This window comes from Calypte anna, chromosome 7, assembly GCF_003957555.1.
Source record: "Calypte anna isolate BGI_N300 chromosome 7, bCalAnn1_v1.p, whole genome shotgun sequence".
Classification (NCBI taxonomy): Eukaryota; Metazoa; Chordata; class Aves; order Apodiformes; family Trochilidae; genus Calypte; species Calypte anna.
Window position 1 is genome coordinate 30,012,705 of NC_044253.1, and position 14,101 is coordinate 30,026,805.

Below are 14,101 nucleotides of genomic sequence, written 5' to 3' on the forward strand. Positions count from 1 at the left end.
CTGCTCCATCTCTGTTGCCATTCCCAATTTTGGGGTATTTTCTCAAATAACAGCTTCCAGAGAAGCTGTTTTTCTTCAGAGTACTGCATCTCTCTCTTCCCCTCTCTTTTACTTTCACTCAGTACTTTTTGCAACCCTTAGATCACAGCTTATCTGCTCCAAGATCATTCTGGATGGCAAAGCTGCCACCTTTGTTTTAATTCCTGGCTGAAGTTTGGCAAGGACTCACTGAAGATGTTTTTCATTTTTGAAGCACAAAGTTAGTTTGTGGCTGAAAGAAATGCCATATAGGAAAATCATTAATGATCTCATGAAGTATGTTGACAGCAGTGAAGTCCTCCCTCCATGGATTGTTTTTGAGGATTATTTCAGTATTAGTAGATGGGGCACCAGAGTGTACATGCTGCTTTCCTGAGGGGGGACCAGAGCTCTGATGGATAACCAGAGCTTATCAGGTAAGTCTGTATCTGTTTTCAGAACTCAGAATTGTTATAGTCCTTGGTGGAATGAGCAGTCCTCTCTGTTGTCATTGGTTCCCTCTGTATGTGGGATTTATTTTTTTTCCTTTCATCTCTAGCTGTTTTCTTTTTATATATCTTACCACTAGCTTGAAAAAAATCAATGATCAGTTGCATAGCAATGGTATTCAAGCTACGCTGGTGCTTTGAAATCTTTGTGGGGTCTGATCTTGCCATCTCATTCCCAGTATATTTGATGTGATACGTTGAATCAGTAAGAACTCTGGGACTGATCTCCTGGAGGAAAGAGAAAATTCAGGAAGCTGAGCAATTAGATCAATCTCTGGTATTTTCATATATATATATACATGTATATTCATATATATATACATGTGTACTTTATATATACATGTATATATATGTATACATATATATATAAACTTTCATTTAATTTCCTCAGATAGGTAGATTTAATTGAGCTGTTCAAAAGTATTAAAACCCTCCCCTTAATTCCAAATCAGCAATGCCAGGAAGATGCCTGCTGTGGCTGTGGATACATTCTTCTTCCCAGCCATTCCCTGTGAACTCAGGGAAGCCAGGCTGGCCTGGCAAGCATCCTAACTCTGCTGTTGATGACACCTCTCAGTAGAAGCGGTGTGTGGGCAGACAGGTAGTTTCATCATGGGGAGGAGGAGGAGGAGGAGGAGGCATGCATCACCTTCTGCTTAAGCAGAAGCATCTTTTTGGAATGTTGTCCATTTTATCGGTTAGGGCTTGAACACCAAGCAGCCAGGAGAGGCTGGATATTGTAATTACCACAAGTGGAGGCAGGCTGCTGCGTCTGCCTGCTTGCCTGGAGAAGAATAACCTGTTGAATTTGCTAGGAGCTATTGCTGTGAGGACAAGAGCCACGGTTACTGGGAGTACAGCAGCCACAGGTGGATGCAGTAGCTGCTTCAGAGCTATGCTGTGGGGAAGAGGCAGGGGCTCGTTTGCTGGATGCTGGGTGCCCGTTTGGGCTAGAGCCTCTGCTTTTGCCTCCTAAGCCTGAGGAGGAAGACCACGCAGCCCGTTCGCTTCTGTGGGGTTGGCCATGGCTGCGCTGTCTCAGCACCTGAGGATCCTGCTGTGGAAGAACTGGCTGAGTGTCAAGAGGCAGCCGGTGAGTGTGGAAACCAAGGAGTTAGCAGAGGAGAGGGACCTGGAAACTGCAGGAGCTGTGGAGCAAGGGATGCACTTCAGGAGAGGAAGTACTAAAACAAATATTTTGAAGGCTGGTGATAGAGGCAGAGGGAGGGAAGGGGAATGGCTTGGAAGCTCAAGTGAATCTTGCAGTGGAGGTCATGCATGAGTTAAGGCTGCAGTTCTGAGAGATGTAGGTAGGACAGACTTCCAGTGCAGTACAGAGTGGTGCAAATCAAACATCCCAAATGGTCTTTCTTTCTAAAAGATAAACCATTGCCAGTAATGTCCAGAGAGCGATCTGAACTGCAGCAGCAACTTGGAGGGTGGGGGGGAAATAGGGAAATATTGAGTGGCATTGTGTGTCCAGGTGAAGTCTGCTCAGTAGTTTTGTCCCAGGCTAGTTTCAGTATAGCAGCACTGTAATTTAGAAGCAGCATGCTGCAATTCATGGACTTATATTGCATCCTATCCTCTTGGCTGGCATTCCAAATGTGATGATTTTTAAACTCTTTGGTTGAGTGGAAACCTTGGCAGTTGTAGAAAATGCTGACAGAAGAGAAAGAGCTATGGATGGAAGGTGTGATATGAGAATGGGTTGAGAGTTTTTGTATCACCACATGCATCTGCAAGGGCCATTCTTGCCTGCCCTGTCCTGCCTCTCAGTTTTGGATCCAGAGCCATGCTGGATGGTTTTGACTCCTTATGATCCTCCATAGTTGCTGTGGACATGCTGTGAACTTATGCACATCCTTTCCTAGAGCTAAGCATGCAGGAGGGTTTCAGAGATGTAGAGGAGTCCCAGTAAATTACCTCTAATTTCTCTAGAGGAATTTTAACAGCTTTGCCAGCAGCAGGCAGCTTGGGTCTCTTTCAGCTTTTGTGTACCCAAAGTAAATATAAACCCAAGCCCTACCTGTACTTCTGATCATATAGTCTTACTTGCTTTAATTCTGTTTTCTTGTGGAGTTGAAATATCAATTCCATGGAATTGAAATGTCAGTTAAAATAAAAATCTATCCACAGCTGAGGCCATTGGAATTCTTTCCTATACTCCTCCTTTTCCCCAGCTCCAAATAAAGGAGCTTGCTTAGACTGGAGGGGATGTGTGGAGGTAAATCCAGATCTCTGCTCTCAAACATATCCTGATTTCTCTTTCCTGCTTGTTTTCAACCTGTGTAAACTGACATCACTTACAGACCAGGCTTTTAGAAAGATTTTTTTTAGCATGTCTGTTTTACAAGGGAAGTACTGCTGCTCAGTTTCTAATAACCTGTGCAGGTGGTTCCTGCTGCTGCCCTCCCAGAGGCTGTCTGGAATGGTCAGACACCAGGCAGCCCCTGTCCTCCCCCTACAGACTCCAATGCTTTTCTGCTCTGTTTAGCAGCCTCTCCAGGGCTGGCAAATGCATTTACTTCTGCCTTTTGCTTTACACTTTTATTTCCTCTGAGAGCTCTCTGCAGAGCCCCTGGAGAGACTGCTACTGAGGCATGGGGAGAGCTATAGCTTGTTGGAGTGTTTATTGGAATCAGCTGATGCTCTGCATCCATGGCCAGGATTTGCCTCAGTATAGGTTACTCCTGCTGTGACAGGAATGGTCATGAGGTTGGGAAGCAAGCTTTTTGGGAGTGAGGTTTGGCCTGTGTTCCAAGAGGAGCTGGAGGTGCCTCTTGTACTTCTGTTGCTTTTCACCTGTCACCTTTAGGCAGCTTGGTTATTTACAGAATCACAGAATGGTTTGGATTAGAAAGGACCTTAAAGATCATCTCATTCCAGCCCTTCTGTATGGGCAGGGACACGTCCCACTAGACCAGGTTGCTCCAAGCCCCATCCAACCTGGCCTTCAACACTGAGAGGGACTGGGCAGCCACAGCCTCCCTGGGCTACGTGGGCCAGTGTCTCACCACCCTCATACTGAAGAATTTCTTCCTAATGTCTAACCTAAATTTCTCCTCTTTCATCTTAAAGCCAATACCCCTCATCCCACCACTCCATGTCTATGTAAAAACTCTCTACTTGGCTTTACTGTAGCCCCTTCAGGTACTGGAAGGTGCTCTAAGGTCTCCCTGGAGCCTTTTCTTCCCCAGACACAACAACCCCAACTCTCTCAGTCTGTCCTAATAGGAGAGGTGCTCCAGCCCTCTCTTCCTTGCCTATCGTCTCTGTGGTCTGCTCTGGACACATTCAAGGGGCTCTGAGTTCTCTTTATACTGGGGACTCCAGAACTGGACACAGTACTCCAGGTGGGGTACAGAAATCCAGAGGCAGGAGGAAGAGGAGATATCCCTCCCTCCAGAGATACTAAGTAAGGTCTGAACAATTAAACCTACTTTTAGTTGTGAAATAATCCAGGAACCAAGGGATTATGCAGCCTGCATCACAGAACAGCACTTTATGTCCTAAGACCCAAATTGAAGTTGGTTATGGCTTCTTTCAAGTCATCACCTTCCACCTTCAAGCATTTTGGTCAGGATGGTTGTCTTGTTTTTGTTAACTAGAAATTCCTGGGACAGTGGGAATGCTGTTGTGTTGCAACTGGTGTACCCAGCTACTATTACATCCAATTAAGTCAAAGGACAAGGATACTAAGGGAAGAGCTGTTAGGAAAGTTGGGAACAAAAAGCATAATTTTTAGCTCCAAAAGGACAACTGCAAAGATTTCTGTGAGTGGAGACAGTCAGTGTCCATTTCTTCCTCCAAGAATATGACAGATCTCTTGCCCTTGCTTTAGGCAGCCTCTGACTAATATCAGTTTCTGTTACCCCATAATTTTGCTTTAGCCTACATGGGAATAAACGAGGAGGATATGTTAATAGTACCATTTGCATGTCAATTAATCAGAGTTAAACAGTGTGTTTCGCGACTGATTACAGGGAAAGCATGTGATATTAAAAATTATAAGAAGATTTTAGTTTAAGTGGTGAATCTTGTTAGAAAAAGCAGCATACATATGAAAGGCAGGAAGAGTTTGCACAACCCAAAATGTTGCTGAATGCTGAAATTATACAAGTATTCTTTCTGAAGGGATGTGTGGGGAGGTGCCTTGTGATTTCATGTCAGTTACTTGCTTAATTTGGGGCATGAATCTTGCTCTTTCGTGGCTCTGTCATCTTACCAGGTATGGAGTTGCTGTAAGACAACCATTTTTAAGCTGAATTTCACTCCAGAATTTGTTTTTAATGTTCAGTGAGTGTTACAGGAAATGAAAACACTGCTATGGGCTTGGAATTACTTTGGAAAAACAGTTTTGGATATTATGTGCTGATCTGAAAAAAATAGCAACACGAAGATGAAACATGGGATGATTTTGAAGAAAGACATCTTTGCAGTTTCCAAAGTGTCATGCAGATAGCACAGCAGTTTTGCAGCATAGGGTAGTTTGACCTTAACTACTGATGTATGGAAAACTCCAGTTTAGTAAGCACAGTAATAACCTAGCCAAATAGTGCAAAAGTAGTTGATTATTTGAATAATTGTGTTTTCCTAGCTTACAAAATTCCAAGGTTTGTGATTTAAAACTGACCTTGGCCTCCTCCCTAGATGGGTTTACTATACTAGAGGATTAGCAGGCTGTATTTTCTTTATCCTAATCCACTGAAATGGTCAACCCTGATGTCAGATGCAGGAGTTCTATCAATCTTCATGTTGTTTAAAACTCTACTAAGCCAATTTTACATCATCTCTCTTCCACCTCAGCTCATTTATATGACCTACCAGAGCTTGGAAATGGAAAGGTGTCCAGAAAGTTGGGTCCCTGGGGTCAGAAGCTCATGAGAGATCCTGGTGACAACGCCAGCAGACTGGTTACACAGCTCCCTAAACCAATGTCTGAGTTTTACATCTTGTAAATGAAAAATCCTATGAAAATCCTTCCTTTCAGCTCTACTGTGAGGCTGAACCACTGTTTGTGAAGAACAGTGAAACTTTTGGGGGAAAAAGATGCTGTAGACTTTTCGGTTCACTTGTGCAAGTTTAATTTTGAAATATAATCAAATGAGTCATTTTTACCCATCATTTGAGCAGTGCCATTCACTGAAAGCTAAATTAGCCTTTTGCACTTCAGCTCTTTTATCTTGCCACCTGTACATCCAAAAGGCTTCCCAGCATGCTTTTACTATTATATAGCAGTGTCTCCAAGCTGGATAAACACTGCCTCTGGTAATTATCAGCCAAACTGAAACACAGGTAGGCTTGTGTTATTTTCAGGCTTGTTATTTGCTCTTAAAATCCTATGTAGTTTTTCTTCCTGTATACATAATAGCTGGGTTTAACAGTGTGCATACCAAGACAGACATGATTTACAATGTACCCTATAACTCATTTAGGGTAGTGCTGGTACATTCCAGACAGGTTCTGAGACACATCAATATGACAAACGTAACTGATATATTTTCATTGCTGTTTTATAGGTATGGTCATTCATTTTAATTTCCTGGCCCGTCGTTGTTTTCATAATCTTGGCCATTATCCGTCTCAAATTCCCTCCAGAGCCACAGCCAAACTGTAAGTAACTGGTTTGTTTTTATGTCTTTGGAATTCAGATCTTGTTTCAGTGACTGATGTGTTAATTTGATGTGTTTTGTTGCTTTTACAAGTGTAATATTTGTTGCTTCCAGTGGAGATTTCCTGTGATGCAGCATGCTGTAAATACATGTGTTCCTCTGAGGTTGCTTCTTGTTATATCTTTTTTCAAATTAATTTCATAATTAGAAAATAACTTTAAAGAACTGTCGTATCAAGATGTACTCAGCTATTGCTCTTGTAGACAGCAATATAAATTTACATGATAAATTGAGTGACAAGAGGACAGCTGGGGGAGATCTGAATAAAATGAGTAAGGATATAGGCTTCAAATGGGATTATGAAGGTGAGGTACTGCACTTGAGGTTGGTCAACATGAAAAATTTTACCTTGTGTAAATTTGGGCAAAAAGCACCTAGCTTGCTGCTAAGGTTCAGCTTAAGTGTGGTAATTTATTTGGCTTCTGTGAGACAAAATAGTGTTTTGTGAGTGTGTGTGAGGCTTTTATAGCAAGTCAAAGAGCAGCATTTGGGGTGGGTGAATAGATGTTGGTGGTTAAATAGGTGAAGAGTTTGTATACAAGGTCATTTTTCCTTGCAAGCCTTGCTTCCTAGTTCAGGAGAATCTGTCTACATCTCAGAGCATGGATGTGCTTGAATCTTCTCTAAAAAACTTACAGTGATTTGGTGATTCTTTAACACCATCAGAAGAAGCATGCCCTCAACCCTGGCCATGTCTGTTCATGAAGTCATATAATAGAGCAAGGAGGTTGGAAGTTGGAAGCCTTTTTCCCTTCTGAAGTGTTTAATCCTGATTTGGATCAAATCCCTGATTCTGCTCTCTGTGGTCTCATGAGTGCAATTACAAGAGAAGGGAGAGGAGGGAGTAAAAGGGTTGTGCCATCCCACCCAGTGATGCCTTCCTTTGTGTTGGAGGGAATCAACTGGGAAATGCACCCTGTTCTCTGCTCACTAGAGAGGTTCCTTGCCCTTATTGTTGCAGATACCCTGGAAATGAATGAAGTTTCTTGTTTAATGTTGCACATCTGGTCTGCTGAAGCACATCCATGTGCTGCAGCAGAGCTATTGGTGAAAGCCATGGTTTCCCATCACGGGGTAGGAATAGCCCCTCAAAGATTGCCTTATACTAAAAGATTTGCAATGTCTAATTCTTAGGAGAGACACCACCATGGATGACCTGCATCAGGCAGTCATTTACTTGACAAGAACAAAGCACCAGCAACATTGGATTTTTAGTATTTGAGGCAAGGAGACAACTCTGGCAGCAGTGAGGACAGGCAGTTGGCTTCCTGAGTGCCACCAGATGAGTAAAATGTGGCTGTGCATATTTTATATTTGATGATGTGGGTGTGCACTGGAAATGCTCAACGTAGTGAGGTGTGATTCTCTGATATAGTCTTTGTGTCAGTATGATGTGTGAGAAAGTCTCACATTGTGACAAATACTGGATGTACAATTAGGATAGCCCTTGTCCCACGAAGCTTGCCAGCTTATTCTGAGTTTGTGTACTTCATTTTGTAGGCAGGGATGGGAAGCCAGAGGAATTTACTTTCTTCAAGTATCACAGGAAGCTTTAAATGGAGAAGAATATTCTTGGTGTGTTGGAATAGTCCTTTAACCCCAAGCCTATCTGTTGTCAGCAAAAGGCATGTTCTGTACTTTAAGTTCCCCTGAACTCCCTTGAACCAATTGGAGCAGGCAAGACAGGACATGTTGTACTTTGTGAAAACCCCAGATTTTGCCAAGTGTGGAAATGGCAGTCCTCCCACACAGCTCCATCAGTTGTCCTTCTTGTCCCTGATAAATATGAAAAGATGAATAGCCAGAGAGCCAGCTGGATTAAAAACTATTTATTCTTTTATTCTACAAGGCTGCTAGTTGGAATGTATATTTTTTGGAACTTGTTTGCTCTGGATGTTTGCACCTCTGAATTAATGGGTTGGAAGGAAAGCTCTTAGGAACAGCAAGTAGCTCCATCAGTTGTGCTTTGCAGGAAAGAGGAAGATTGGGCATTGTCTTCTGTGGATTAGTTCCCTTTTTTTCCATAGATGAATTCTATTTCACTTCTGATTTAGTTCTGCCTCTAAGTATGTGAGTAGGTATCTGTCTCTCAGAAGTGGATGAAGGACTTTCTATTGAGAGAAGTTTTATGGAGAGGAAACTTTTCTGATAGGAAAAAAAAAAAAAAAAAGGCATGTGAACACATCTAGAAAACTGGCTTATTTTGTTCATTTTGACCAGGAATAAAGTCCACTTTGTGCTGTGTTCCAGTGCCTGCCTTAAAAGACACAATCATTAAGTAATGACAAGAAGCAGTTTCTAGCTCTGCTGTCAAGAGATTATTGCAGGCAGACAAAAGTCAGGAAGCACAGAATCAATGGCACAGAGATAGAATAAGCTGCTTGGGTGCCGAGTTTTGAAGCCATAGAGATAATCCCACAGAGATCTCAGCCTGTAAGCTTATCTCAAGTATTCAGGGCCACAGAAATACCATTAAATCTATTATTTGCTCAATTAAAACCTCTCAAATTTGAGACAGTAAGTTCATCTGAAGGACATGTAATACACATTCACTAGTTGGAGGATTTTGTAGAGAAATTACCTATCAAATATCAGTGAAGAATAAACAAGTGGCAAGAGCTTCCTGCAAGAGTAAGCTGTTTGCTTTGTGTTATGCTGTGTAGTGCCTAATGCAATGGAAGCTTATGTGACACTGGAGTCTGAAGGGAAATGACATGGCAAATAAATGTCATCACCGAAGAGAGCACTCATAGGAAAACTAAGAACTAAGGGAAAAAAAGGAACTGAAATTCACCTGATATATAATTTCATTCACGACTACAGCACCAAGTATCTAAGAAGAAAAAAAAAGAAAAAGCAAACAAATAACCAAACAAACACACCTCTCTTCTTTCTTCCAGGCGTCTGTTTGATGATGTATTTTCAGGTCAGCAGAGATTATTGTCAAGAGAAATTAAAAAGATATTTCTCTTTCTTTGCATACCCAGCTCCTGTGATGGTCTGAGAGTCTAACCACAAAAAATCCCTATCCAACTTACTATGCACATCACAGTTGTGGCTTTTGACCTTTTTATTACAGCTCTTGTAGTTGCTAGAAGATATTGGGGTATATTTTGTGGCATACTTGTAGAAGAGGAAGCTCTGGATTCGAAGCCTCCAATGTGAAAACCAGTGAACTGGGTTTGATGGTAGCTTCTAGTTTTTTGTGCCTGTATCACCTGTTTTCTAGACTGAGCAGGGACAAAAGTCCCATTCCTTCACTGCAGGTTTTTGCAAGGTATGGGAATTGTGTATTAGATACAATCTGTCCCTCAGGGTTCAACCCACTCAGTCTACAGAGGAGTACAATTACACTCCTTGCTTTAAGTAGCACTGTCACACCCTGTCACACCCTCCCCACCCGCTTTCTTCCTTTTCTGTTCTCCTTCTTTCCCCTCCTGTCAGTTTGACCTCATCATTTTTCTCATAGAAGCTCTCTCGGGCGTGGTTAGTTGTCCACTCATTCAGAAACCTTGTACTTAAGAGCTATGGAGAAGATGTAAAACTTTGCTCTCCTGCTAGAACCAGGGTTTTGTCCCAGTGGCAGCCTGTGAGCTGCCACAACTATACCTCATTCAGCTTTTGGGTCTCATCTTCAATCCACCTAATCCTTTCAGGTGATTTGTTGCCTGAACTCTTCTCAGTGAGGCACATCTCCCCATCCACCTCTGCTCAGAATTTCCACTCAGATTTCATCACCCCCATGGAGAGGCCTGCAGGGTGTGTTGCATGCACGCAGAGACACTCGTGATGGGCCCAGCAGCAGGGTGCTGTGCAAGGCTGCTCTTTGCAGCCAAAGTTCGGGAAGGATATTGCAATAGCTGAGTGTGAGACTCTTTGCCAACACCAGCAGAGCTGTCCAGGTCCAGCTTACAGTCAGAGCTGTGACACAACTCTTTGTAGGAGCAGATCCTTGTACTCTGCTCTCATTTTTGGCTCCCGTGCTCCTGGCAGAGGAGCCAGGATTGGAGGGTACTGGAGCTACCCTTCAGACTAACTGTGATTTGAAGGGTCCATTTGAAAGGAAATTTATTGGAAAACTCAGTATGAATCACAGACAATAGACCTGAGATAGCTTAGGAGAGAAACTATGGCTTGTTGTACCTGCAGACACACCTGGCCTGTGACTTCTGTGCTGAGCACTACTGGCATGTTAGAGGTAACTGAGGCATGAGTTACCCCTGGTCAGGGCAGTGTCAGAAAAGGAGGAGGATGCTTTACATTGCTTATAAAAAGAAAGGACAAACACAGATATTATCCCCTCTCCCATGCCCCTGGGGAAGGGGATAAGCTGGCTGTGAGTGGTGCAAGGTGTCTGTTCTGCCAAGCATGGGGCAGGCAATGCCTATCACCCTCTGTCCATCTCACCCCAGTGTGTCTCTCCCCACCAGCTGTTGCAGCAGTGTGCTGGTAGCTGAGTTCAGGGGTTTCCTGCCTTGTGGGTTTGCATAGCTAAGGACTTCAAACCATTTTTAGCTGTCAGTTCCATGTTGCTCTGAGACAGAAACCCCTTAACTTTGTCCAACAGTTCACAGAGAAAGACCTTGGGCTGAGTTAATTCTCAATGTGAGTGATGACTGTGGCAGCCAGCAAACCTATGAGGTCAGAAGGTATGGAGCAAGGTGGGCCACAGCACTATCATTCCTCTGAGTTACCATCCTAGAAACAAGAAAGCTCTGAAAAGGTGCTTGCACTTTAAAGGAAATTGCTTCATGGTTGGAAGGATTGGAACTTGTCTCGTTTCCCAGCAGTGTGGAGAAATTAATGGGTACCCATGCTAATTACAGGGAGGTGAGATGGTGGCTCAGCTACGCAGGCCTCTCCATTCCTTTGGATAAGTCATGGCTATTTATGTAAGGCACAATCCACCCAAGGGATCAGCCTGCTCTCTGTACAGACAAGAACAGCTCAGACTTCCAGCTCTTCTTCACTATTTGCCTGTGATGGAGCAGTCCTTATTCTTCCTTTACCTTTAGAATGCTTAATTTTCACCCACTTATTTTCTGTTTGTTTTCTCTCCTTTTCTAGACAACCCAATGCCAGATTTTTTGCCTGTGCTTAGCTGCAGCATGATTAGCAAAATAACCTCATCAGATCCCTCCTTTAGCATCCTTACTTTGGTATGAACTTCTTCTGTTATTTTGTGCTGCCACTGTGCCAAGGAACAGACTTCCATATAACACTGCTTCATCAAAACAGTGCTGCAGGGCATTGAAATTGTATTAATTATCCCCTCAGTGCTGGAATAAATATATACCTTGGTCTCCTTACATACATAAGTAGTGTCCAGCCATATGGTTCCCTGCCACTCGCCCAAGCACCCCCTTAGCTCAGAGACCCGTAGACTAACCAGAGTGCTGTGATGTTTATAATGCCTCCCTTTCCACAAATCTCCACGCCCCCAGTTCTTCTTATGGACTCTTCTGCCTCATGAGGTGTGACTGAAGGATGTTTAGAGTTGGAGAGAGAATCTCCCGAGTTACCAGTATGGTTTTCCTCCTCACTGATTTACAAAAGAGCCTTGGGACTGTCACTTCATTCTAGTTGACTTCCTGAATCATCTGAATCCAGATGCTGGGACCTAGAAGTGCATCAGTATTTTTCCAAAGGTGCAGAGCAGTTTAGCTTGGACTGAAGTTATCGGTTGTTGATATCTGTGTGTCTGGAAAGGGGGTCACTTCTGTCTGAAGAATCTAGACTTAGACGCAGGAGACTACCTGAGGACACTCAGCATTGAAAGACATCAGTTCAGTGAACACAGCTTTTGTGCAGATATTTTTTCCAGGGTTTAGATATGGATTTAGGTTTTTGGTTCCAGCTTCTAGCTAGGAAATGTTCTGACTCCCTTCTTAGGTCCTGTTTGTGTGTGCCCTGTTGCTCATATCTGTTGGCTGCATTACAAGAAGACCAGGTTAGCCATGTCTGCATTAAATATTGGTTTAAAAAGCCCTGTAGGAAAAGGCCTAGTGTACAGTTCCACCTCTCTTGGGTGTGTTTGTGCTTCAGGCAGTGGAACATCCCTCCGTGATGTGGTCAACCTCCAGTGCCAGCCCTCCCCATCAACTCTGCCCCGTGGTGCAGACATCAGCTCTGTCATTTCCCCATCTTGACCTGAATTTGCAAAATCTTTTAGAAAGTTTCCATCTCCCCTCTTTTATTCCTTGTGTTTGGTTTGGGAGTTTTTGAGAAACCATTTTTTGCAGGTTTTATACTCTCTGGTCTTTATGATGTACTCCCATATCAGTGCATGAATCCAATGTATTCAAATTCAAGGGCTGATTTTTAATTTATTAAACAAGGGGGTGGAAGTTAAAGGTCTGTGGGCAAGCAAAACTAGCTTGTCTAGTCTTAATAAGTGTGGAAGTAGAGGCTGTCTGCTCTGGGCTGGTTGTCTTATTTGCAGAGCCTGAAATTCTGGAGGCAAGAATTAGGCAATGAGATGCTTCCTCCATTGAGGCCACCATCAACACAGGGAGGAGTCTCGTAGCAAGTTGTCTGGTGCTTCAATCTCACTGTGGTAGGCATACATCTGGGGCTATCATGCTATACACTTAAGAAAACAAGGATGTAAAGATGAAAAATGCAGACTCTGGAATCTAACCCAGCCACAAGAAGTGTTTGGGGCTTGACTATAGATGTCTGGGGTCCTGCTGAGCACTCATTTCACAAAACAGTGAGAAACAGAGTAAATTGTGTGTGACTTGCAGGTGAGGGTGGTACACAGGTGGACTGGAGGCATGTGAAAAAGCTGCTCACAGCATTTTTTTTTTACCTAAAAAATAAAAATAATCCAAGTTGAGGGAAAGAGGGACAAGGATGAAACTTCTTACAGCATACTATAAGGCAGCTAGGGAATGTGTGCACTCCAGAGAGGGCGAGACTTTAACTAACACCAGATTGTCATAATTCAGGTGAGTGTTGCAGGGCCCATCTGGCAGGTTTCTATCCCAGACCTGCACTGGGATACAGCATGTTGCACTCTATGTAGCTGGGATTACTGTGTGCCACCTCACAGCATCAACCTGTCCCAACATACATCAGTGGTAGAGGCTCACAGAGGAATAAAAGTTATTCTGATGCCATAGATAACTGAGGCTGTTTGTAGCTTCGAGGTAAGCTCAGGGTATCTCTTCTGTCAGTGTTGTCTGCTCAACAGGTGAAATTGTGGAAATAAATATCATTTCTGCTGTCTGGCCAAAAACAAAGCAAAAGAAATCACGTTCCAGCTCCAGAAGGAGTTGAAAAATTGTCTTTGTGTTATGAAAGGCAACAAGAGTGATGGGACAGTGCAATACCAGAATGTTAGCTCTGATCCAGCACAGCTCTTATGTATCTGTTTAGCCTGTTCTCTGAGCAGTTCCATTAAAATCAGCAGAGACCATGACAGCTGTGCCCTGGGCTTTGAGCACACTGAGCAAGATTTGGGCGTTACTTCCAGGAACTGTAGTGCACCTCACCCCTTTTTTTTTTTTGCAACAAGCATGGAACTGGCATGGGAGTCAATCTTGCAGGTGTGAAAAAGGTGACGGAAAGTCTCACCTGGCATTTCCCTCCTGGTCCTTCTTCCACTAAAGACCTCAAGCCTGGGTGACTAGGAAGATTAGGGAACCTTTCTCCAGATTCAAGGTGAGAAGTGTGTTTCAGAGTGACATGGCATTTCGGTGTCCTCTTTCCATAGATAACAGGCCAGTTGGCCATTTAAGCCCTTGTCCATGCATTTTAAAAATTCCCTGCTTCAAAATGAATCCTATCCCATGGATCTAATAATCAGGTTTACATTTTGGAGAGAGGTCAAAAGTTCTGGCATTGTCATAAAGCTTCCCACAAAAAAATAGGCAGCTTCACTGGCTGATAAAGAGA

At 43.2% G+C, this 14,101-nt stretch overlaps 1 protein-coding gene across 1 annotated transcript in view; it reads left to right on the forward strand.

The window, feature by feature from the left end:
* Window positions 1-1,551: 1,551 nt before the first annotated feature.
* The window catches only part of ABCA12 (ATP binding cassette subfamily A member 12), a 90,471-nt gene continuing 77,921 nt past the window's right edge, over window positions 1,552-14,101 (forward strand). Inside the window, exons 1-2 of the mRNA XM_030454132.1 lie at window positions 1,552-1,620; window positions 6,050-6,143. Of these exons, the coding sequence (XP_030309992.1) occupies window positions 1,552-1,620; window positions 6,050-6,143 (163 nt within the window). The remainder of the gene's footprint in view (window positions 1,621-6,049; window positions 6,144-14,101) is intronic.